Source organism: Pituophis catenifer, unplaced genomic scaffold (assembly GCF_029215685.1).
Source record: "Pituophis catenifer annectens isolate HBS135680 unplaced genomic scaffold, rPitCat1.0.hap2 SCAF_2, whole genome shotgun sequence".
NCBI classification, from domain to species: domain Eukaryota; kingdom Metazoa; phylum Chordata; class Lepidosauria; order Squamata; family Colubridae; genus Pituophis; species Pituophis catenifer.
The window spans coordinates 262,058,573-262,082,149 of NW_027256882.1; the positions used below are offsets into that span (position 1 = coordinate 262,058,573).

General features: G+C 35.4%; 1 protein-coding gene across 2 annotated transcripts in view; it reads right to left on the minus strand.

The window, feature by feature from the left end:
* Positions 1-225: 225 nt before the first annotated feature.
* Positions 226-23,577, minus strand: part of CERT1 (ceramide transporter 1) — a 71,182-nt gene continuing 47,830 nt past the window's right edge. The window contains exons 10-18 of one of the 2 annotated variants that reach the window (XM_070938818.1): positions 23,316-23,408; positions 22,691-22,765; positions 19,610-19,705; positions 18,566-18,698; positions 18,267-18,337; positions 13,410-13,538; positions 12,293-12,419; positions 6,259-6,395; positions 226-3,140 (exon numbers count right to left, since the gene is read on the minus strand). In XM_070938818.1, the coding sequence (XP_070794919.1) occupies positions 6,268-6,395; positions 12,293-12,419; positions 13,410-13,538; positions 18,267-18,337; positions 18,566-18,698; positions 19,610-19,705; positions 22,691-22,765; positions 23,316-23,408 (852 nt within the window). In that variant the 3' untranslated portion in view covers positions 226-3,140; positions 6,259-6,267. The remainder of the gene's footprint in view (positions 3,141-6,258; positions 6,396-12,292; positions 12,420-13,409; positions 13,539-18,266; positions 18,338-18,565; positions 18,699-19,609; positions 19,706-22,690; positions 22,766-23,315; positions 23,409-23,577) is intronic. The other variant, XM_070938817.1, reaches the window with a different exon arrangement.

The following is a 23,577-nucleotide window of genomic DNA, read 5'->3' on the forward strand; positions in this document are numbered from 1 at the left end:
GAAAAAAATATTAAACCCACCCAACCTCACTCATGGTCCCAATCATTACTAATGCCTTTCACTCATTAGGTGCAGAGCCCAGCCACCAAAAAGTTTGGCCACTTCTGACAGACACACATAAAAGCAATAGCATTTTTGCAACTGCGTTGTATTAGTAGTTTCTTTCTTAGAACAAAATAATGTAAAGCTAGTCTTGAGTATTAAAAAATAAATACAAAATAGAAATGTGTTTGTAATATATTTTAATACTTTGCACTTTTAAATACTGGTTTTCAAATCTGTGATTGTAATATGGAAGAGGCAACTCCATTTAGTCATTTATTTTTAATGTTAACAGGATCATAAAGCTATCATAGAAGAAGAGTCACATTTTACACACTCGGGACATTCTAGAAACTGATTCATAATTTGAGCATGTCATTGAACATGGTAACTCAAATACACCTTCATTTATATAATGAACAGTTGACAAAAAGATTTGTGAAAAATTGACTTAACCATTTGATTAATGAGAACCAGTATAACTTCTTACAAGTCAGCTCAACTCAAATAAAATAAGAGAAATTTCTTTCAAGATGACCAAGCATTCCATCTCTAACCCCTTTAAGGATTTTATAACATTTAGTCTGATTGCAAAATATAATAATAATAAAAAAGATTTTAAAAAACCAGATAGGTATCAATATGTTGTCCCTTCCCAGCTAAAAATGAAAGTCCACCATCTGATAAGATTCTAACGTTAATGTTGGTTCTGGTGGCTATTCAGTCTTTGGAACAATAAGCTAGAGAGATACAGTAAAGCCACCTACATCCACGGAATTTAACTATAGAGTTTAGTTCATAAAAAAACTGTAAGGACTATTATTTGCTCATTGGTTATTATAGCAAAAGATGCCACTTGTAAAGTCTCAGGTGGATGGATGCGCTAGATGAAAAGAGCCAATAATCAATTGGAAAATAAAAATAAAAATTTGTTCCAGAAAAAAACATTAAGAACTACTAGGCAAGCACAGACCACAATTATTTTATTATACATCCTAAGAAATTTCAAGACAGATTGGGCTGGGCTAGCTGTAATGAAGTGACAACTCTTGTCTAAAAGTAAAGCTTAGTTTACAAATAGTATTTTTTAGTGTAATTTTTATTTACAGATTTGCAAAATACATCACATTTAGTGCAAATGCAACTAATGACATTAAGATTTATAAACTGCTTTGTAAACTTTTCATCTCTTTCTAAAATAAAGCTATCCAATTAAATAATAGTTATCTGCATGTGTTCCATGATCATAATCAGGAATGGCAAATTGTTGGCTTCATTTTCAGGGTCTAAGTATTAGTTTGATATTGAAGTTCCCATCAGTGGCTATGGTGAACAAGTAATTTTTTCCAGTTGATTGCAAAAATATTAAACTTATCTGAGGTATAAGAAATGGTATACAAAATGCTTACTGGTGAGATAGTAAACAGATCAAATTCATCATCTTTACTCTTTGCCTTGCCAGCATTACCCTATAGGCACTTTTCTACATTTTAAATCATGATCAGAATTATTCTGTAGTAAGGCATTTTCCATGCACATTATTTAGAGAAAGGCAAATAAAGGATACTAAAAAGCATGAATTCTGTATACATGTACATAAAACAACCTTAGAGTGTGCCTGTTTTAGTGTACCAAAGACACATCAGTTTATACCCAAACTAATTTGCTTCCAACCTTGAAGATTTTCATTAGCTGAATCTTCATTAAAAAGTATTATATTTGTTTTCAGGCATCAGCTACTCTATATGAAATAAAGACTTTCTGCTTTTTTCAAAAATATATCCAAATCTTGTTTCTCTCTTTATATATATACACAAGCTGACAGCTAAAAAGGTCATCTGGCTAATCTCACTTTAAAAGTACAACCCAAGGCATTTCCTCAAAAGGACCACCAGTCTTTTCATACAGTTCACCCTTTGTAGATTGTATTTCTTGATATTAAAGACAGTCAGATCCTTGACAGTTAACTTCTCATAGCAACTAAGGGGAACTCTTTTTAGATTTCATTTGTTTTCATATCTGACAAGGCAGGTCATAGGGCAAATGTTAAGTGTATGGCAAGTTTTTATAGATGAATCTCATAGCATAGCTTTACTCAACGGGAAACAACATGTAGGACTAAACAATAGCATTTTTCCCCACCAAGACTGGGAATGTTATCTTCAGCAATCCAATTTAACTCAATAAATATTACACAGTGTTAAAGTTCCAATTGCTAGAAAGCAGCCCATATTCACACAATCTGGGCAAGATACAGCAGTAGCTGTTCTCTGGCAGTCAGGCCTTCTTATATAGTATCTAGTAATAACTCTAGATATTACCAAAAGATAATATCTTTTTGGGATCATGTTCTGGAATTAAATTTCTATAGCACATATTACACAACTGAAATTAAAAATAGAAATATAAAGATATCTGAAAAAAATAAAGCTTTTCATGCCTACTCCATCAGACCACAGAAGGCCTTCATCGGAGCAAGACTATAGAAAAGGCAAGTCATAAAGATCCTGACAGCCCTCATATTTTAAGAGAAGTTTTACATAATATGATTTCTCATAGAAACTCAGCAGCAATGAACTATGATTATACAAGCATACACAAATCCCCTCTGAAAGGACACAGAATTTACTGAAAACCTGATGGGAAAAAAAGTTATAACATAATGTTTTTGTGTACATAAAGCACATATGGTATGCTAGATGTGTATTCCGTCTCTTGTGCTTTTTAGACGTACACAAAAACAAGAACTGTGCAAGTGTCTTATGAAGTCCCACAGTAAACGAAATCTCCTCAAATTATTCAAAAGTTAAAGCAATGAACCAAGTTGGTGACCCAAAATTGTAGTATTCTCCTCTAGAGCAAGCAAACAGAGCCATATACATGTATCAACACATGTATTTTTATAATTACACATCAACTCAGCAAAGTGAACTAGCAGAAGACAGTGAAAATTCAAGTTCATGGCATTGCAGTATTCTTCAGTTGTGTACAGAATGCAGGACTTGGCCCATAAGACTGTAGATCCTACGTTCCAGCTTGGAGCCTTCATTTTGGTTCATTTCTCCAAATGGAATGTTCACACAGCCTTGTTCCAATCACTAGGTGGAGGGAGAAAGAGGAAAATAAATGAAGCCTCTCACTTGTGTCCAGTACCACTAAAAGCTGCAATGAGGCCAATATCTGCTGCCTCTATCCTTGGTAAGAAGAAAAGCAAAGGTACAATAACCCATAGATTGGTTTAACTGTGTTTCTCTAGTTGAACAAAGCCAGCTGTTGAATTGGGTGCATTCATGGCTAAGCACACTGATTGTCTTATCTGAACATCACAACTAATTTATTTGCAGGCATTCTATTTATGATGTCACAAAACCAGCAAAATTAAAATGATTTTGATGATTTTTTGTTAATTGGTTCTCTGGGTTTGGGGAGTACCAAGTACTCCTCAGGTAATGATCAGGCGTTCTGCAGACATTTTCAGCCTGCATCCCATTGAAGCTTCTTCGGTGTAATGTTTCAGAAGTGGGATTGCCCTGCAGTCTTTGCAGTTTGTTTAAGATCTGAAAGCAATGGTTAGTGACTGGAAGCTTAAATGGTTGCTGGGAATGAATCTCTATCATATCTGCTTGCTTTGTATGACCTGGATCAGGCACCTGACAAGGTGAAAGACTGTATTCAGCTACACTGATCTGTTGGTAGCCTATTTAGCTGATCTGAATTATTCCTTCTCTGAACTTTGCATAATGAAGTTCAGTCAGGAAGGATGTTTATAAATTTACAGGTAATTCTCACTTACCAACTTCAATAGGGGCTGGCTATTCCATTGCTAAGTGGTGCAGTTGTTGAGTACAACATCATGTGACTTTACCGATTTATGTCAGTTCTGGATGCAGTTGTTTAGCAGGTCACTATGGGTCATTAAGCTTGACATCACATGACTGTGATTTGCAACTTCCTGCTGATTTTTCTCCTTGATTTTGCTTGTTGGGAGCTGGCTGTGCAGGTTGCAAATGACAATAACCTGATTGCAGGACGCTATAACCAATCTAAATATAAGGTGGATGCCATTTCCAGGGAGATATGGCAAACTGAAGACAGCTTTGTGAAAGCAGAACTGAAGACCATGGCAAAGTCCCAGGATCCAGTGAGTATATTGGTTTCTTAGTTCCTCTCCAGATAAGGAGAAGATCACCCGCTTATGCTTCTGATGGCTCCCCCTTGTGAGGAAACTGTGGGTTTGAGGACTGGGAGATGAACGGGTCAGTCCAGAGGTGGTATTCAGTAGGTTCTGACCAGTTCTGGAGAACCGGTAGCAGAAATTTTGAGTAGTTTGGAGAACCGGTAAATACCACCTCTGACTGGCCCTGCCCCCATCTATTCTCTGCCTCACAAGTCCCAGCTGATTGGGAGGAAATGGGGATTTTGCAGTAACCTTCGCCCACCAAGTCACGCCCACCAAGCCACGCTCACAGAACCAGTAGTAAAAAATTTTGAATCCCACCACTGGATCAGTCATCTTTTTTGCAACTGCAGTGGAGCAAAACTGACTTACTAATCACTTTAGGAAACTGCCTATTAACTAAAGCTTTTAGAGATCTTCAGAATGATAAGTCTAAAAAGTCATTGGGTGAGTTTTGTCTTCAACTCCAAGCAAAAGAAAAATTAATTATAGGCTTAAGAACTTAAAGAATTTGAAATAAACAGCACAAAAGCTATCAACTGCTTGTAAACAGATTAAAAGTGCAGATAAATTTGGAATATTGGCTTTTACTATAAGATTTTGGGATTAACTATAAAAATAAATTGCTTCTTGTGGGAAACACTTATTTTGGGTAATCCTGTCTATTGCAAGTCATAACAATGATAAGTTATTTTACAATTTTAGAAACTAGATGCTATTGGGGGAGGCTTAGGATTCTAAGCAGGGGAAAAATACAAGCCTTTCTTGATGTCAGTTAATATTGGGACTTACAAAATGACATCAAATGTTATAGTATTGGGAATATTAAAGATAATTGAAGAATGGAGGCAGGCAATAATTATATCAACACTATCAGTAATAATCTTTGCTTGTGTGAACAGACTATGTCAAAAAGATGTTAATGAAGGAATAAGGATGATGATAATGAATGACAGATCAACAAATTCTATGTGACATGAAAGAGATATGGTGGAACTACAAATGATTGGATTAGAGAATAATTTGGAAAAGGCCTTTACTGGATACCCAAAAGAAACTGGCCAAAGTTTTTTAAAATTAAAAGAGAAATATCAATGATAAAAGAAGAGAATGATTTGGAAATTGTTTTCTTATTGAATGTACAAAAGAGACTTGCTAAAACCTTCATGAAATCTGTGCAATGAGATAAGGAAGTGTGAGATCAAATTCTATGATAATGTTTGATTGAAGATTAAGACAGAAATAAAAAGAAGGAATATAAAGTTGGTTTATTTGATCAAGGTTAAAATAAGGTGGTTTTTTTTTAAGTTCTGACAATCCTTTGAGGACTTTTTGCTGACACTATGATTGAAATTTTATGGATTTGCTTATAGATAAGACATGGGATATAGTATGAAGAGGGCTGTTTGCAACCTTATATGGGGTGAAGAGATACTAAATTTGTTTATTATTCTTTCCTAAACTTTTTATTTTGTTTTCGTATTCTATTCTCTTTCTCTCAGTTTATTGTATTTGTTTTAATAGCCATCAAAATTCTTAATAAAAATTATGTTTTTTTAAAACAAAGTAAATGCAAGTCACTTGTCAAGTGCCTAATCATGACTGCAGAGACACCGCAACGGCTGCAACTTCAAGAACAAGTCATAAGTCTTATTTTTCAGCATTGTTGCAATTTCAAATGGTCACTAAACAAGTGGTTGGACTACCTGTATAACAGCTGGTTATTTGCTTTGCAGCATGCAAGATCCCTAATTAGAGACTGAGAGAAAGGGAGGGAGGGAGGATTCAGTGAGATTAGGAGCCTAGAAGGTGCTGAGGAAGTTTTCAGAACGTTTTGGTATCAAGAATATAACCCCAAAATTATAATCATAACTGTAACCTCTTATTTCTTCCAATTGTAAATTTGTCTTACTTCCCATACACCCACATTTAAAACTAATTTTAAGAAACATTTCAAATATTTCAGCATATCTGAAGTGACTATATAGTTAATGATGAAATAATTATATATTGTAAAAACCCCAAGGGATTATACATACCTGATAATACTAGAACAAAATAGGCTTCCCAGCTGTTTTGTCTTGTACATATGATGTGAATCGTTTCAAGAATTTGGGATACTCTCGTTTTGCTACTGCCCGTAGTACAGAAGCTGGGGCCCAGCCTCCAGGGTTCACTACAAATAAAGATGAGATTTTAAATGGTTAATATAATTGTATTTTTGTGGAGTGGTAAATTCACAAAACAATTAAATCTGATGAGAATTTAAATTACATAAGTATTATGCCATCAGCTTTACTTTTGTAATGATGGTAATACTGAAACACAAACTCATATTCTGTTATTCTGTATTTTCTATCAAGACATAAACGAAGAGTTCCTAACATCTCTTCCAATTCCATTTACTGGACAAATTGAAGAAATTTGTATACAATTCTTACGAGTAAATAAGGAGCGCAGGGTAACTCTTGCCACTGGAAAGTTTGTTTTCACCTATAAAACGTCTACAGGTAGTCCTCACTTGATGACCTAGTTGGGACTGGAATTTCCATTGCTAAGTGAAATGTCGTTTAGATGAAACATCATAGGATTGCATTGCTTAGCAATTACAGCTGCAGTAGTTGTAATGTAAGGCAAGGATTACACCATTGTCAAGTGGGGACCTCAGGCTTCTCCTGCCTTGCCACACTTGCCTCAGTTTCAATTCCTCCCATCCACCTATCTGCCCTTTTAGCCACTCTGGATTCCACCACCTAAAAATTCAATGTTTTAAGGGCCAGCAGCTGCCTTGACTGGACCTGCCTTGTCAGCGGCAGAAGGAAAAAGTTAGTAAAGATCAACTAGAGGTGGTGCAGGGTAGCAGGGTTAGGCAGCCACACCAGAGCTCAAGGTAGCCAGAAAGACAGAGATGGGGGAGAGAAAATAGGTAGCGCTCTCAGGAGCTGAAGGCCATGCTTTGATCATAAATGAAGGCAGGCTGCCAAGCACCTGAATTTTGATCGTGGGGATGTTGCAACAGACTTAACTTCAAGGACCAGCCATAACTACCATTTGCTCAGCATCATTATAATTTTAAATCGTCGCTGAACAAATGGCAGTTAAGCAAGGATTATCTGTATATTGTTGACATAGATATATTTTTATGGCTTAAAAGTTGATCCTAATAAGTACTTGAACAAGAGACTACCACGGAATCTGGAAGTACCAAAAAATGGCAAAAACCAGTAACAAACTGCTTCGGTATTATTGCCAATGATACTGCATGAATGTGACTACATAATTAGAAGGATTTACACTTAAATGGAAAGAGGCTTGATTTTACCTTTTTTATATAGAAATTTCTGTGAATCTTGTTATTCTATTGCTTGGAAGAAAATTAGTCACTTGCTAATTTTGCTAGGTTATTTTCCTAATTTTTAAAACCATGCCAAAACATTGTGACTTAAAATACAACATTGAAGCATAAGGATAGCTGTCTTTACTTCTACTTTTTAAAATCAGTTGTACTCTTGACATGTAATACTGGGGAAAAAAACCCAGGACAAGATGGCAAACTATTAACCTCTTTTTCTGTGAGATTCTGTTTTATAACCTGCCTCTTTAGTTTAATGTTGTTTACAACTTATTAAAATAAGCAAATGATATCATTTATATATTTTTAACTTCCTGAGAAAGAGAAAAAAGAAGAGTCAGGCATTGAGAAGAAAAGAGAAAATATTTCTGACTTGGAGAATAGGGAAAAGGAACAATTTATGTATTAGTTCAATTTATTAGTTCAATTTATATGCCGCCCTCCTCCAGAGACTCAGGGCGGCTTACAATGCACTTATAGCAATAGCCTTCATTCTTTTGTATATACCTGCTTATTAGGGCTTTTTGTCCCCCCCAAGCGGTGTTTCTACAAAGTCAGCTTATTGCCCCCACAATCCGGGTCCTCAATTTACCTACCTCGGAAGGATGGAAAGCTGAGTCAACCTTGAGCCTGGTGAGATTTGAACTCACACTAATTGCAGGCAGCTGGCAGCTAAGTGCTACATAACAGCACTTAGTCCGCTGCACCACCAAGGCTCATAGAGTGAGTCTTGGTTTGTAGCATTTGTCTAAGACAGCCAAACAACCAAAAATGAATGAACTTTTTCTACAAAAAGAAACAGTAAGTAAATTAACCATGTTTCTCATCTCTAATAAATTTGAGGCTCTTGAAGAGGACTAACATACAGAAACAGAAAAAGAACAATTATTGGAGTGTTCTGTTTCTCTTAGACATGGTTTAATAGATGGGTCGGATTCACTGGCTATCATTCTTCACCCCCTTCACACTCTAGTTTCCTCTAAAGAAAATAAGAACAAATTGCACATGTTAAGGACTAGGAGAAGCCGCTGATATGAGAGAGCACAACTAAATTCATGGCAAAATCACAAACATAAAAGTACAAACTATCATTTCTGTGTTTGAGCAATTAAAAATAATCTGGATCTGTTAAAAAGTGACTTTGAAGTTTTTGCCCAAAAACATACAAAAAGACTTTCTGCCTTTATTGAAGTCCAAGGCCAAACAGACATTCCCAGGGCTGAGTGAACCAACATCTCTGGGACTGAGTAACAATAAATCACAAATGTAATTGCTGGCAAAGTGTTCAAGCAGTAAAGAAGTTACTTCATCAAAGCTCACTTACTCCTTGTAATTAATTCAGATTGTCCTTCATATATCATGTATCTTTGAAATGGCCTTAATTCTAGTTGTTAGGTCTCCAAAAGAAAAGTTGTAATTTCTCTGGGACAGCTTCTTCCCTGCCACCATCAGCAAATAGATTTGTATTTGACTGAGTGGTTTGCAAGCTTGCCTAGCATTACTCAAATCTTACTTTTAAGCAAACTATTATACCTCACATATTATTTAAAATGAAATAATTTCTTGCTATTCTTTTCATGATGGAGGGGTAACCTCTTTGCTCAGCTCAGCTACTTTTGACCTACACAGTCTTCCAAATAATAAAACCTGTTGTTAATAACATTATCTTCTCTCCCCATTTGCCCTTGACTAAGCCAGGCCATGGGAATAAGATAGATATGCAGAATGAGGCCAAGTCTAGTAGGAACAAGCTGTATTTATTAGTACCTTTGGTGCCCTGTCCAAGGTCCAACAAAGTGATATTTTACAAAAGCTAGATAGCCTTAAGAGAACTCTATTAGCTACTATTGCTACCGCTGAGTCACTTATTGAGCTCGATAAATGCGAGTTTGTTGCAAATGCCTGACATGCCTGTGGGAGGATGCCACAATATTTTATGACAGTCAGAAGTCTTTATAGGCCATAAGGCACTTGAAATTTTGACTGATCATTAAATAATCAGTTATAAGGATTACCTGTATATCTCCAGCCATGTTGTAGTTTTAGGATTGGCCTTACACAACCTTTAGTTAGTGTTGTAACTCTGCATAGATTTTTGAAGTTGTTATAAGTTTATTTACGTTAAGTGCTTTTTTGCTTTATGATTTACTTCATGCCTTATGTCTGTGATCATAACACTGCACTTATGTTTATTTTGCATATTGTAAACTTTTGGTGCTAACTCAGAAGGAAACTGTTTACATAGAGGTTTGATTAAAACTCTGATGCTGATCATCCTCTTATTATTGATGTTGCATGTTATGGTACTTTAAGCTTAGAGAGGGGGTAATTTTAAAATATAGTACTTTCAGAAGAATTTTAATCTGAATGTTTTGTTTAAACTATACAGTATCTTAACTATAGATCAGTTTCAATTTATTTTAAATAGCTTCAAATAAATTTGAAAAAGGTTGGAGCACCTTTCTGGGAAATGCAGTTAGGATGGGAGTTAGCTGAAAGCTATATTTACTTAAGACTATGAGTGTTGGTTATGTTGCCAATTAACTGCCACCTAGTTCTGATCCTGAGAAATGTAAACTTTGGCAATGTATCTAAAAGTATGTGAGACAGGCAGGAAAATAAACCTTTGGATTTAAACTGCTTTGGATATAAGGGGGAATTGCACTTACATGTAATCAAATTTCATATTTGATTAGGTTTAGCAGAGATTGCAGATTAAACTTCCAATTAAAAAATATTTGTTACAGACAATTTTGAAATCCTAAAATTTAAATTATGTAGGACTATTATTAAAAGCAATAAAATCAGTTCTCATTTTAATATTACAGGAATAGGAAATTAAATTAGACCCCCATGTAGCACTTACAGATCTATCTAAATAAAATTGTCATCTCACAATCCATCTACAATTATTACTACATACTTACCATATTTTTCAGAGAATAAGACACACCTTTCCCCCCCCCCCCACAATAGGGGGTGAAAATTTAGGTGCATCTTATACACCGAATGTACCGCCCACTGGCCCCCACCCTTTGGCCTCTGACTCCCAGCAGTTTACCTCCTTGCACCAAGCAGCAAGAAGAAACAGTTCGTTTCAGCTTCAACACAGCCTACTAATTAGCACAAGTTGATTGGATTGGCCTTCCAACTCTCAGCTGATTTGCTCTCAGCTGTTTTGCGCAGGGCTCTGCTGCTTGCTGCAAGGAGGTAAATTGCTGGGAGCAGATTTTTTTTTCTTGTGCTAATCAAGCTATGCTGAAAATGAAAATGAAAGTAAAGCAGGCTGTTTGCTGTTACGAAGCAAAATTGCTGGGAGGTAGAGGCAGATTTCTTTTTCTTGTTTTCCACACCAAAAAAGGTAGGTGTGTCTTATAGTTCGGAGGGTCTTATACTCCGGAAAATACAGTAAAACTTTAAGAGTATAACTCCACAAAACAATGTACACAGAATACATGCCCAATGGGCAGATTTCACAGCAACTTTTCCATTTAACATGTGGGCAGAAGGAAATCCAGATTTGATTTTATGTGAAAAACACAGCCTCTAAAAAAACGGGATGTAACCTCCTAAAATTGTGATTGTGGGCTTCAAATGTCCAAAAATAATTTTCAAATTGTAATTCTGAATGTACTAGAAGAAAAACCATTTACTCTGTTTGCTGGGGTTACTTTGCTCTTCTCTGGATTCCATACAGTTACATCCGGTGGATTAATAACTACATCCCATAGTCCTTCCTTACGCAATAGTAGGTGGCATTTCATGGACCAGGAAACATAGTTTGTTCCATCCAAACGGGTTATCAAGGATATGCTGGATGACTGTTCTTGTGCCATCTTCTCTTGGACAATGAACAACAAACACAGCTGTCTGAATATAGTGCTGTGTATTCACACCAACTCTCAGTGCTCTGGGCCCATAACCAATGTTAAGGATATTCTTGGCTAATAACCGATGTTGTGGGTTATTGAGCAGAGTACCCTTTGAATAAACGCATGAAAAGCGACTGGGAGTGGTTGTGAACAATCACAGTTAACATACAAACCCACTGAGTTGTTGTAGTCTTTTACTTTTAGAAAAAAGTAAAGCAAAGTCCAAAAACAATCCAAGTCATACACAGATAAGACGAGAGTTAAAAGATCAATCCAGGGATATTTCAAGTACAAAATCTTCTTACCAGTTGTAGTCATACACAATAAAACAGTTCTTCTTGAGTTTCAAAACAGGAACAAGTTCAATATCAAAACATTCAATAAATAGTAGAAAGCAACATGTAGCTATGATCAAACAGTGATCATGCAGAGAGATCAGGTAGAGAGTTTCAGTAAATAAGCAGGTAAAATGGTGTAGTATCCACACAAGCCATGATCCTGACTTCCCTTAAGTACATGGGCTACAGAACTTAGCCAATCAGGATACAGGATGATGCAATACAGTCTTAAAGCAATATAAAACCTTTCTGACTGCAAACATACATTGTTGGTTTATTTATTGCCTGACCAACTAGTTAGACAAATAACCATTTCCTAACAGAATTAGTTGTTGCAATATCTTTAGAAAAGGTAATTGCCATGTGCCATGTATATAAATCACAACTGTAGTATGTACATAGGCCTTTTGCCTTATTATTTGTATAGTTCTTTATCTGTAAATGAGGGGGAAAAAACCCTTTTACACTAACACAACTACATATGCATTTCAAGAAAATAGTCATGCCTTACCATTTGCTACATATGTAATCTTGCATAGGATGTTGTCTCTGCTTATTTTGTTTCCTTCTGGAGGGCTTACCAATGTCTGGCAAATCATAGCAATATTTATTTTGGCACGAACACATCGATTGTTTGTCTGTCAAGGAACACAATCATTCACATTGTTGCTGATTAAATGCTGACTATAAAGAAATATGATGGCATAAACTTTATTTATTTATTTATATTTATTTATTTATTTAGTTTGTCAAGCATGTATGAGAAAACAAGTATAAGTATGAACATAACATATGTTACTTATACCTGTTTATACAAGTATAAACAGGTATAAGTATGTACATAAGAAATCAGTATGAATAAATGGGAACAGTAGGACAGGTACAGTAGGCACGCTGGTGCGCTTATGCACGCCCCCTTACAAATCTCTTAGGAATGGGGTGAGGTCAACAGTAGACAGTTTAAGATTAAAGTTTGGGGGGTTTGAGGATGTAACAACAGAGTCAGGTATTGTATTCCAGTCATTGAACACTCTGTTGCTGAAGTCATATTTTCTGCAATCGAGTTTGGAGCGGTTTACTTTGAGTTTGTATCTATTGTTTGCCCATGTATTATTGTGGTTGAAGCTGAAGTAGTCATTGACAGGTAGGACGTTGTAGTAGACAATTTTGTGTACTAAGCTTAGGTCAGACCAACGCATAGTTCTAGGCTGTCCAGGTTCAAAATTTCAAGCCTGGTGGCATAAGGTATTCTATTGCGAGCAGAGGAGTGGAGTACTCTTCTCGGGAAATACCTCTGGACTCGCTCAATTGTATTAATGTCCTTATACAGTATGGCTTCCAGGCAGATGAGCTGCATTCGAGAATTGGTCTGGCAAAGGTTTTGTATGCCCTGGTTTGCAGTACAATGTTACTGGAGAAGAAGCTTTGCAAAATTAAGTTAACAACTCTTAATGCCTTTTTGGCAATTTCCTTTTCTTTCTATTAAAAAAAACTCATTAAGTTAAATATCCTGAATTTTTTCCATTCTTTTCTTTTAAATTATCCTTGCCCTAGGGTTCACAAACACTGCAATTAAGAAAGGAATTCCTCAACAATAAATACCTTCAGAAACTACAAGTTTTACTTACAGGAACACTATCATGTTCTACAGAGAAGTTGCAGACAATCCATGTTTCAGTGTCGTTTTCATTTAAAACTGGTATTTTTCTAATAGCAGATAAATACAGCACATCACGTTGAGAAGCAGGCCATACTCGCTAGAAAGAAAGCATTTATATGTTTTAAAGTATTCATTTAAAAAAAAAAGCACTTCTGCAGTATTCCTAATAATACAAAAGAGAAATAAATCAAAATTTGAGGATACTGATTGTTACACATATAATCCCAGAGAAAAATATAAAAAGAACTATCTATTCAATAATTCTATGCAGGAACACATATAGAAAAACGCATAGTATTGCCAAATACTTCATTTATAAGCTAAAATACGACAGCCAAAACAAAACTTATCACCAAAGAGCAAAAATGTTTAAAATTCAACAGACTCTCATATTGTGTTCTTCCAAGCAATGCAATCCCCCACATTTTTACTTACCATCAATGCAAAGTACTTCTCAATTTTAGATAATACAGCAATAACTTGTGTTGCATTGTTTTATCTATTTTTGATAACTAATGCTAATTGCCAACATTTATTATTTCTAATTTGCTGAAAACAAAAATATATTAAATATATATCACCACAAATTCCTTCAATACAATATATAAAGTTTTGGATTGGCATAATGTAAATTTTAAAGAAAAATAATATTTTTTAATTATTTTTTGATTATGTGCCTACATAGATTTAAAGGGAATTATTGTATATAAAGAGTTCAAAGCTGAGTTGTTATGTTCAGATCCCTAACAATCTATACGCTGTGACTTTCAAGACAGCTGGATACAAGTTTTCTATATTATTGAAATGTTCCTTTGATTTTAAAATCATATTGTTTGTTCTAATTTTTAAAGCAAACCTGTAATTTAGGTCAATATTAAAGGTAAAGGTTCCCCTCGCACATATGTACTAGTCGTTCCCGTCTCTAGGGGGCAGTGCTCATCTCCGTTTCAAAGCCGAAGAGCCAGGGCTGTCCGAAGATGTCTCCGTGGTCATGTGGCCGGCATGACTAAACGCCAAAGGCGCACGGAACGCTGTTACCTTCCCACCAAAGGTGTTCCCTATTTTTATACTTGCATTTTTTACGTGCTTTCGAACTGCTAGGTTGGCAGAAGCTGGGACAAGTAACAGGAGCTCACCCTATTACATGGCACTAGGGATTCGAACCACTGAATTGCCGACCTTTTGATCGACAAGCTCAGTGTCTTAGCCACTGAGCCACTGCATCTCTTAGTAGCTTAATATTATTAAACCCATATTGGAGAGATTGAGAAAATAACTTGGTACAATACATTTTAAGATCAGAATATTCTGTGATGGAATGTTCTGCACACTTTTGTCCTAATTTTGGATTAGATTTTACAAAGAGTGTTACATCCAAGCAAGGATAATAATAATAATCAGTAATTGCCATCATTTATTACATCCATCTATGCAGAATGTGATGCTATTCAGAACTGCAAAAATAATTGTATGCTTATTATTAAGGATGCCAACTGTGAACCAGGTGAACTACACCCAAGACTAGAAATAAGCGAGAGGATGAAAGAGAATTTTTCCATAAGCTCCTACCAGAGGTGGGTTTCAGCAGGTTCTGACCAGTTCTGGAGAACCGGTAGCGGAAATTTTGAGTAGTTCGGAGAACCGGTAAATACCTCCTCTGACTGGTCCCGTCCCCATCTATTCTCTGCCTCCCAGGTCCCAGCTGATTGGGAGGAAATGGGGATTTTGCAGTAACCTTTCCCTGGAGTGGGGAGGGAATGGTAATTTTACAGTATCCTTCCCCTGGAGTGGGGTAGGAATGGAGATTTTACAGTATCCTTCCCCTGCCATGCCCACCAAGCCACGCCCACCAAGCCATTCCACGCCTACCAAGCCACACCCACAGAACCGGTAGTAAAAAATTTTGAAACTGACCACTGGCTCCTACCCACACTTTTGTAGATTGGTCCATTACAATCCAAATAGGACAAAGTGGCCAATCTGTAAGTAAAAGAATATTTCGACCCCAATCTAAATATTGGTAAAGTCAAAGTACAAACTTTAGTTTCCTTAAATCATCTGCTGCAAACTTCAAGAAAAATAATTGTAAGGACAATTTTATTACATACATGGGTATTGACTGATCACTTACGACCAGAATTGAGCCCAAAATTTATGTTGCTAAGTGAGAAATTTGTTAAGTGGGCTTTGCCCCCTTTTACGACTTTTCTTGCCACATTTGTTAAGTGAATCATTGCAGTTCTTGAATTAGTAACACAATTGTGAAGTGAATCTGGTTTCCCCATTGACTTTGCTTGTCAGAAGGTCACAAAAGGGGATCACAGAGTTCTGGGACACTGCAACCAATATAACTTGTGAGACAGTTGTCAAGCATCCAAATGTACTGTATTTTTCAGAGTATAAGACGCACCTACCTTTTTTGGTGAGGAAAAGAAGAAAAAGAAATCTCCCTCTGCCTCTGAGCAATTTTGCCTCGTTGCAGCAAACAGCAAACAGCCTGCTTTACTTTCATTTTCGTTTTCAGCATAGCTTGATTAGCACAAGGGAAAAAAAATCTGCTCCAGCAATTTATCTCTTTGCAGCAAGTAGCAGAGCCCTACAAAATAGCTGAGAGCAAATCAGCTGAGAGTCGGGAGGCCGATCCAATCAACTTGTGCTAATTAGGCTGTGCTGAAGCTGAAAGCTGTTTTTCTTGCTGTTTGTTTGCAGGGAGGTAACTGCTGCGAGGCAGAGGCCAAAGGGTGTGGGCCAGTGGGTGGGCGGGGCTACATTTGGTGTATAAGACGCACCTAAATTTTCACCCCCTTTTGGGGGGGGGGAAAGGTGCGTCTTATACTCCAAAAAATATGGTAAATCATGTGACCATGAGATGCTGCAACAGTCATAAGTGTGAAATATTGTCATAAATCACTTTTTTCAGTGCCGTTGTAACTTTAAATGGTCACTAAATGAAATATTGTAGGTTGAAGACTTCCTATATTTGGGTTGTACTTCTTCATTTTCCTCCTAACTTTCCCATCTTCACACAGCTATGGTTGTGTGTGCGTGTGCGCATGTATGTGTGTGTGTATTAACCACAATATTCCTCTCTTATAACACTATTCACACTTTTAATGAAGTAAATTATGCCATGGCTAGAATGGTGTAGTAAATACCAAGATAAAACTGACACACCTAGTTACTGAATGACTCTTCCTCATCATTTTTTCTCTGTTCACCCTAATTCTCAGGTTGTTCTGACTTAGGCTTCCCGAGAGCATGAAGCAGACGCCTTGTCCCGACAAAAACCCCTTTTTATTAAGTTACTGTGAATTATTCTCATTCACATCCAGCAAAGTCTTTCAAGGGAGAATTTATAGTCACAGACCTTATCTGGCTTGGAGAGCTGCCAGGCCAATATCTTCAAAACCTGGCAAGGAGTCACGAACCAATTAAGCAAACTAATTGTCTCCTGCAAACTCCACTCCCCTTTTGCTCCTCTTTTATTCCCTCTGGGAGAGGCCATTCATCGTCTACCTGTGGCCTTACTCCCAAGTCGACCCTTGTTCTTTAGCCCCCTCTCTGCCTCCGATGCAGAGCCCTCATCAGAGCCTTCCCCAGACTCCAGGACTGGCCCATGTTCCTCCCCAACCTCCTCAATGTCCGAATCTGCTACCAGCTCCGCTGGCCACTGGCGGGCCATAACACAGGTTTGAGAATTAATACAGAGGTATGTATAAGGTAATCCTCAAGGTACGACCACAATTGAGACCAAAATTTAGGTTGTTAAGCAAGATAGTTGTTAAGTCCAATTTTACAACCTTTTTTGCCGGGATTGTTATGAATCACAGTAATTAAGTGAATCAAACAGTCATTAAGCAAAATCAGCTTCCCCCCTCGACTTTACTTGTCAGAAGCGCCTGGGAAGGTTACAAATAGTGATCACATGACCCTGAGATACTGCAACCGTTGTAAATATAAACTTGTGCCAATTTGATGACAAATCACTTTTTTTTTCAGTAATCTAACTTTGAATTATCACTAAATGAATGGTTGTAAATTGAGGACTACCTGTACTAGGTATCTTAAGCTGTTGGTCAAAAGATGATGATGCATTTCATTTAAATAAATAAATGAAGACAATTATAATACATTGTTTAATATAGAGATACTCTTAAGATTCAGAGGTACTTGGTGCTACCTCTGAGCTCAAACTGTTACCTAATTTGGGTAATGAAATGTCTGCAAGTAAACAACCAAGCTCAGAGAGCACCAAGTACCCTTCATTTCAACCCTGAGTTACAAATCTTCTCCTCTATTGATATGGTAAGATTGTGTCTTTACTGCAAAATCAGTTACCCTTCAAGATGAAGATATCCCAATTTGTAGTTTGGTCTTAGCCATTTCTTTGGATAATTAGGGCATGATAATTAGGGCATCATTTTAGAAATATTTTTAAATGATTTAGGAAATGATTTTCTTCCTGTCACCCACTCACAGATACATAGCATCTGGGGAAAGACTGAAACTTGGAACTTTGGATACAAAGCTTATGTTCTGTTACTGAGCTATAGTCTCTCCTCAATTATTATTGCACTTAAAAACAAATAAGATCTGAATTGCTTGGAACAAAAATACATGATCAAGATTAAAGAAACTTCTAACCAAATTTTGCAAAACAATAACAAACATCAATCTGTAACTCTATTTTTTCCTGATGATTCAGGCAATGTTCTAACAGGAAAAACCAGTTCAGATAAGACAGAAATTTATAACTTTTAGATGCTTTCTTTCTTCATAGCACTTACACCACTCTGAAGTGTTATGAAGCAATGCTAAGTATTACCTTATGTGTTTGGTAGACGATGATTGCATTATCAGCTAGGGTTTCTACAACACGGAAATTTTCAATGGTTGCTAAAGACAAGACAAAAAAAAAGAAAAGAACGAAATAATTGAATAATAGCAATAATACTGTCACATATCAGTTAGACTAGAATTAGACAGATCTCTGTCCTCTGAATAAGTTAAAACTGTAAGTCCTAGAATTTCCAGACATGTTAGCTGAAAATAAGGAACTGGACGAAGTGGGTGTCAATTGAATAGCAGCAAATACAAATAAATAAACAAACTACTTTTACTTACTTTCCCAATCATTGCGAACATCAACATTCCAGAAATAGTGGCAGACCTCATGCCCTGTAACTCCTTTGACTGCATGTGTGGCCTTCAATGGATCTAGAACAATGCCATTTTCTTCTACCTCCCTCCTGTACACCTTTGAATAAATATAAAATATTTAAAAACTTTTTTTTATATTCTTAATTCACTTTTGAAGTTGGTGGAGACAATCCTGGTTTAGTAAAATTACGGTAGAAATACCATTCATTTAAATATAGAACATAAGAACTGACTTGCTAAATCACACCAGGTCCCATCTTATTCTGACATTTTTTTTCTCACACGGATGCCTCTAGGATATTCACAAGTTGGGGATGGATATATAACATGTCCCTCTATTGTTCCTCTGTTATTGGCATCTGTAGATATGCTGCCCCCCATGCTAAAGGTAACTGAATTTTTAAAAGCAGTAGGCCTTGATAGACCTGTCTTCAATGAATATATTTAGTTCCCTTTAATCCTATCCAAGTTAGTGGTTATCACATCTACTGATAATTAATTTCACAGGTTAATTATGCTCTGTACAAAGAAATGCTTCATTTTGTTCATTTTAAATATTGTTTCAATCAACTTTATAAGTTCTAATATTTTGACAGGAGAAAAACTTCCATTTTTTCCATTCTATGTAAGATTTCATTCAGTTTAATCATGTCTCCACTTCATATCCTTTTTTTAAGCTACAAAGTTCCAAACATTCCAGCCTTTTCTAGTACAGAAGGAAATTGAGTTCTCTGAGAATTTTTGGAATATTTTTATGCTTTCCTAGTACTCTCATATTGTGTTTCAAGTGTATAGACTAGAACTGTAAACACTATTTTGGACAGAGAGAAACAAAGTAATATGCATTCTAAATAGCAAAAACAAATAGCAGCTTAAAGCTGGAACCAAAGCTGGAGATCCAATTTCAATCTTTTTACTGAATTAATATCCTCAGGGAAATTAGCAACTCTTTTGTCTAAATTATTATATATTTTAACATATTTATAAAATTTGAAATATTCTGTCTACCTTCATTTCACCTTCTTCAACTACTAGTTGCCAGTTAGCATCACCCCCTACATCCTGTAACGAGTATGTCATGTGGTTCTGCACCATCTCTTCCACCTTTCAAAACAAAACAGGAATAAATTAAAAATACATTTATGGAATGTTTTTAGCTCTTCTGTAGCCTGGAGATAATCACATGATTGCCTAGAACATGCCATTAAATAAATCACCGTATAAGTAAATACATAAGTAAAATGACTGTGCAAAAATATATTACAAACAAAGAAACAGACTTGGGCAAAGATCTTCCATAATCAGGCAGGCAGGCAGGCAGGCAAGCAAGCAAGCAATCAAGCAAAGCAAGCAAGTAAGCAAGCACAAATACATGGAATTCAAACAAAAATTCTCTTAATCACAATACATTAATTTTTTTGTTGTGCCTCTTTAGGAAACAATTTATATTAATATGATTTCTGGATATATTTAAACAGACTTAAATTGACATGTTAAATTTAAGTAAATTTAAAAGTAAATATTCAAACTGGGTCTAAATAGGGAGTATGCTCTCATTAGCGTTAGGAACATTTGCCAGACTATTTCAAATTACCAGCAATCCATGTGCTTATCAATATACCTATCTCAATCTGCTTATCTCTGCTCTACTGTACCTTATAAGACATTAGAGAACACCACTAAATGACTTTCTTTTCTATCATCAAATATCCTTAGAAAGATATGACCTATTTGTTTATAAAATCACACAGCAATCAACCTAAGACTCAAAATTATTCAAAATTAAGAAAGTAGACTCGAGAACTACTAAGAAAGTCTACTTTGTAGAAACTGTACTGCTTAAAAGCTTAATCGATTGACTGATTCACATTTTAAAACAGGAACCTTCGTTTGATATAGAAGCACTACTCTGAACACTATGCAAAAGTAAGAGAACACAGTTAATCATTCCCAAAGCCAAACAGTCTTCAATGAAGTCTCTTTCCTACTGCTAAGTATCTTAAGTTTTCTGTGTACAAGTAATGTAAATACTGTACCAAGTAACAGGAACGTTTCCAGCCTCATAAATTATATAAGTTGTTCCAATTTTGCAGTCTTTTCCTGTCTATTTGATAAATTTTATTACCTGAATAATTTATTTTATTCTACTAGCAAAAGAAAAGCCCAGCTTGCTATGCAATATGCTGAAGCACTGTTTTCAATTACCACTTTGGTTTTTAAGGCAATATCTTTCAACATCTTCATAACTCTAAAGGTTAACAGATATTTCAAGGAAAAGTCTTGATTCTTTGGAATTATATACTTTTTTTCTATATACACACTAGAACCACATTGCAGTATGATTTTATTCATGCCAGTATTTTATAATTGAATGAAATAGACATAATGGAAATCTACCTACATATTTATTGTTTCTTAAAGTTAACTCAACTCTGTTTGAAACTTTACAGAGAGGTCACATGTAATCAATAATTTTTAAAATTCTTGTATAAAAATGGAGGAACTGTGTTTGGCAAACAGCACACACATTTTAGAATCTCACAGACAAATTGCTCAATTTAAGAGTATTCTCTGAATTAGCAATTATTAGTTTGAATAGTAAATATTTGGCCTGATCTGAAGTTGTTGCATAGTCTTGTATCTAACATCATGTCTGCTTCCAATGATCGTTAGTTATTCACAAATCCATTATTAGGCTTTCATCTTAATACAAATTCTATCATACTAATTTCAATTATCAAATGACAACTAAACAACCATGCTAAGTTTTGTAAAACAAACTTGTCCTGAAAGCAAAGACAACAGTTGATATTGTAGTTTTTGCTTTCTGTTATGGTACATTCCTGAACTTTTTAAGATCATAAAGGAAAGTTTCAACTTTTTAACTTTAGACACAATAAAGAATCAAAGAAAAAAAGTCTGCATTTTAAGACAACCTTCATTTAAAAAAGAAGTATAATAGCATACAATAAGATGGGTAGAAATGTTCTTTCTTCCATATATTTTACATAATACTGTTGAATTAGTCTATGCTAGTAAATAAATGTCATTTTGAATTCTATGTTGTAAAAATAATCTTCAATTACTAGATAATTATTCAAAAGCAAAAAGCAGATAACCCTTGGTAATATGAAGACTGGAAAAAATATCTCCAAATTCTTTCTCTGAATTCTAATATCTTGCAGAAGTCAAACTGCAATATCAAAGAGCTAAATACAGAAACATCAACAACCACAGGGTTTTGGATCTCTAGCCTGTGTTATTGGGAATTATAAAAATTTTAAAAACATTCCTCCTTGACTCAGTTCTTAGAATCTTACATGGACTTTCTTTAAAATAGTTTTTAGTCTTTAGAGGGATATTCTCTCCAAAGACCATAGAATCAAATTGTTAAGTAAATATTTAGAAAAAGTACCATGTTATACATAGGTTATTTAAGGACAGATTTATTTATATTGGAAGCTGGATATAGAGTCTGCATAGTTTCTTTAAGTTCTTTAAAAAAAATTAACAAATTTGAGAAGTCTTCTCCAACTTGGAGGTTAAAAACAGAGGTGTTGGGCACATGACAAACATTGAACAAGAGTGAAAAAAAGATGAGTGTTACTCTGTACCAATGTAACTTGCTCATGCCACGATCCAAACGTCAGATGAAAATTCACATAGTAGATCTCCAACTCAAAGTACTTAAATGTTGGATCATCAGAATCTTGAATTAATATGAATAATTTTTGTCTTGACAACATTAACTATGTAGGTTGAAGAATTAAATTTTCTGAATATTGTACAGTGTTTGAAAAATTGCAAGAATATAAGGGACATTACTTAAATCACAAGTATTGTTTTTTACAGAATGGAATAAAACACATTTGGAATGTCTTGAATTGATATGCAACAAAACTTTTTCACAATCGTATTTACCTTCCTCCTACTCACTACTAGAATATACAGTTCCTTCCTACAGTTTATGTGCACTTTGTTTAAAACAAGCGTAAATTGTTAACATAACAAGAAGAAAAGAAGTGACCATGAAGGTGAAATACAGCAAGAAGATATGGTAAAGCCACTCTGCATGTAGAAATACAGTACCTGGGAGCTGAATCTGTGATCATCAGAGGTACTGACTAGATCAATGGAAGACATGGAGGAAGAGCGACTATAGGGCTAACAGAGACAGACAAAGAAAAAACCAAGTAATCAGAACAAAGGCACAACAGAGCATTTTGTACCAACTTCCACGCACAAGATTATGAAGAAGAAACAAAAGCACCATAAGCAGCAAGTACAGCAGCAAATGCTGACTTCATGCACCTATTATGTATTATACTCCAAACACTGCTCAATAAAGAATTCTTTCTCAGAATACTAAATATTGTTGCCTAGGTTTGGTATACAAGATGTGTTCACTAATTCATAATAAACCATTCTCTAACAGAGTGAAAAATGAAAGCTTGCAGAAATCTAGGAAAATAAAAGTCCACCTTATTACAGTTTAGTTAAACTTTATTTTGAAGCATGCACGCTTAGCTGAAAAATATTTCTTAAATTCATCAATGCAGCATAAGTAATTTTTCTTCCAGCAGATAGTATAGCAGTTTGAATGGCTTTATTCATACATAATAGGATCTTTACATATTACATAACCATAATCTATTATGTTAATTGGAATACAGAATTGACTCAACTTTCAGGTCACATTTTGGAAGCATCTTACCTTTTGGACAAATCTATGATTCCCCACTCCAGAAAAAGCATCACCAGGTGGCAGGGAAGTTGGCCAGTGTAATCTGACTTTTTCACTTTGGGACTATAGGAACAAACATATATATATATATATATTTATTATCCTAGAATTTTGGATGTACCATGAAAACATTAAATAATTTGAAAAATAATTCTCAGTAATTGGCACATTATGGCTCTCCATCTTCCAAGTTAAGAACACAAAGCCTTGAACATAATTCCTGCATAATACC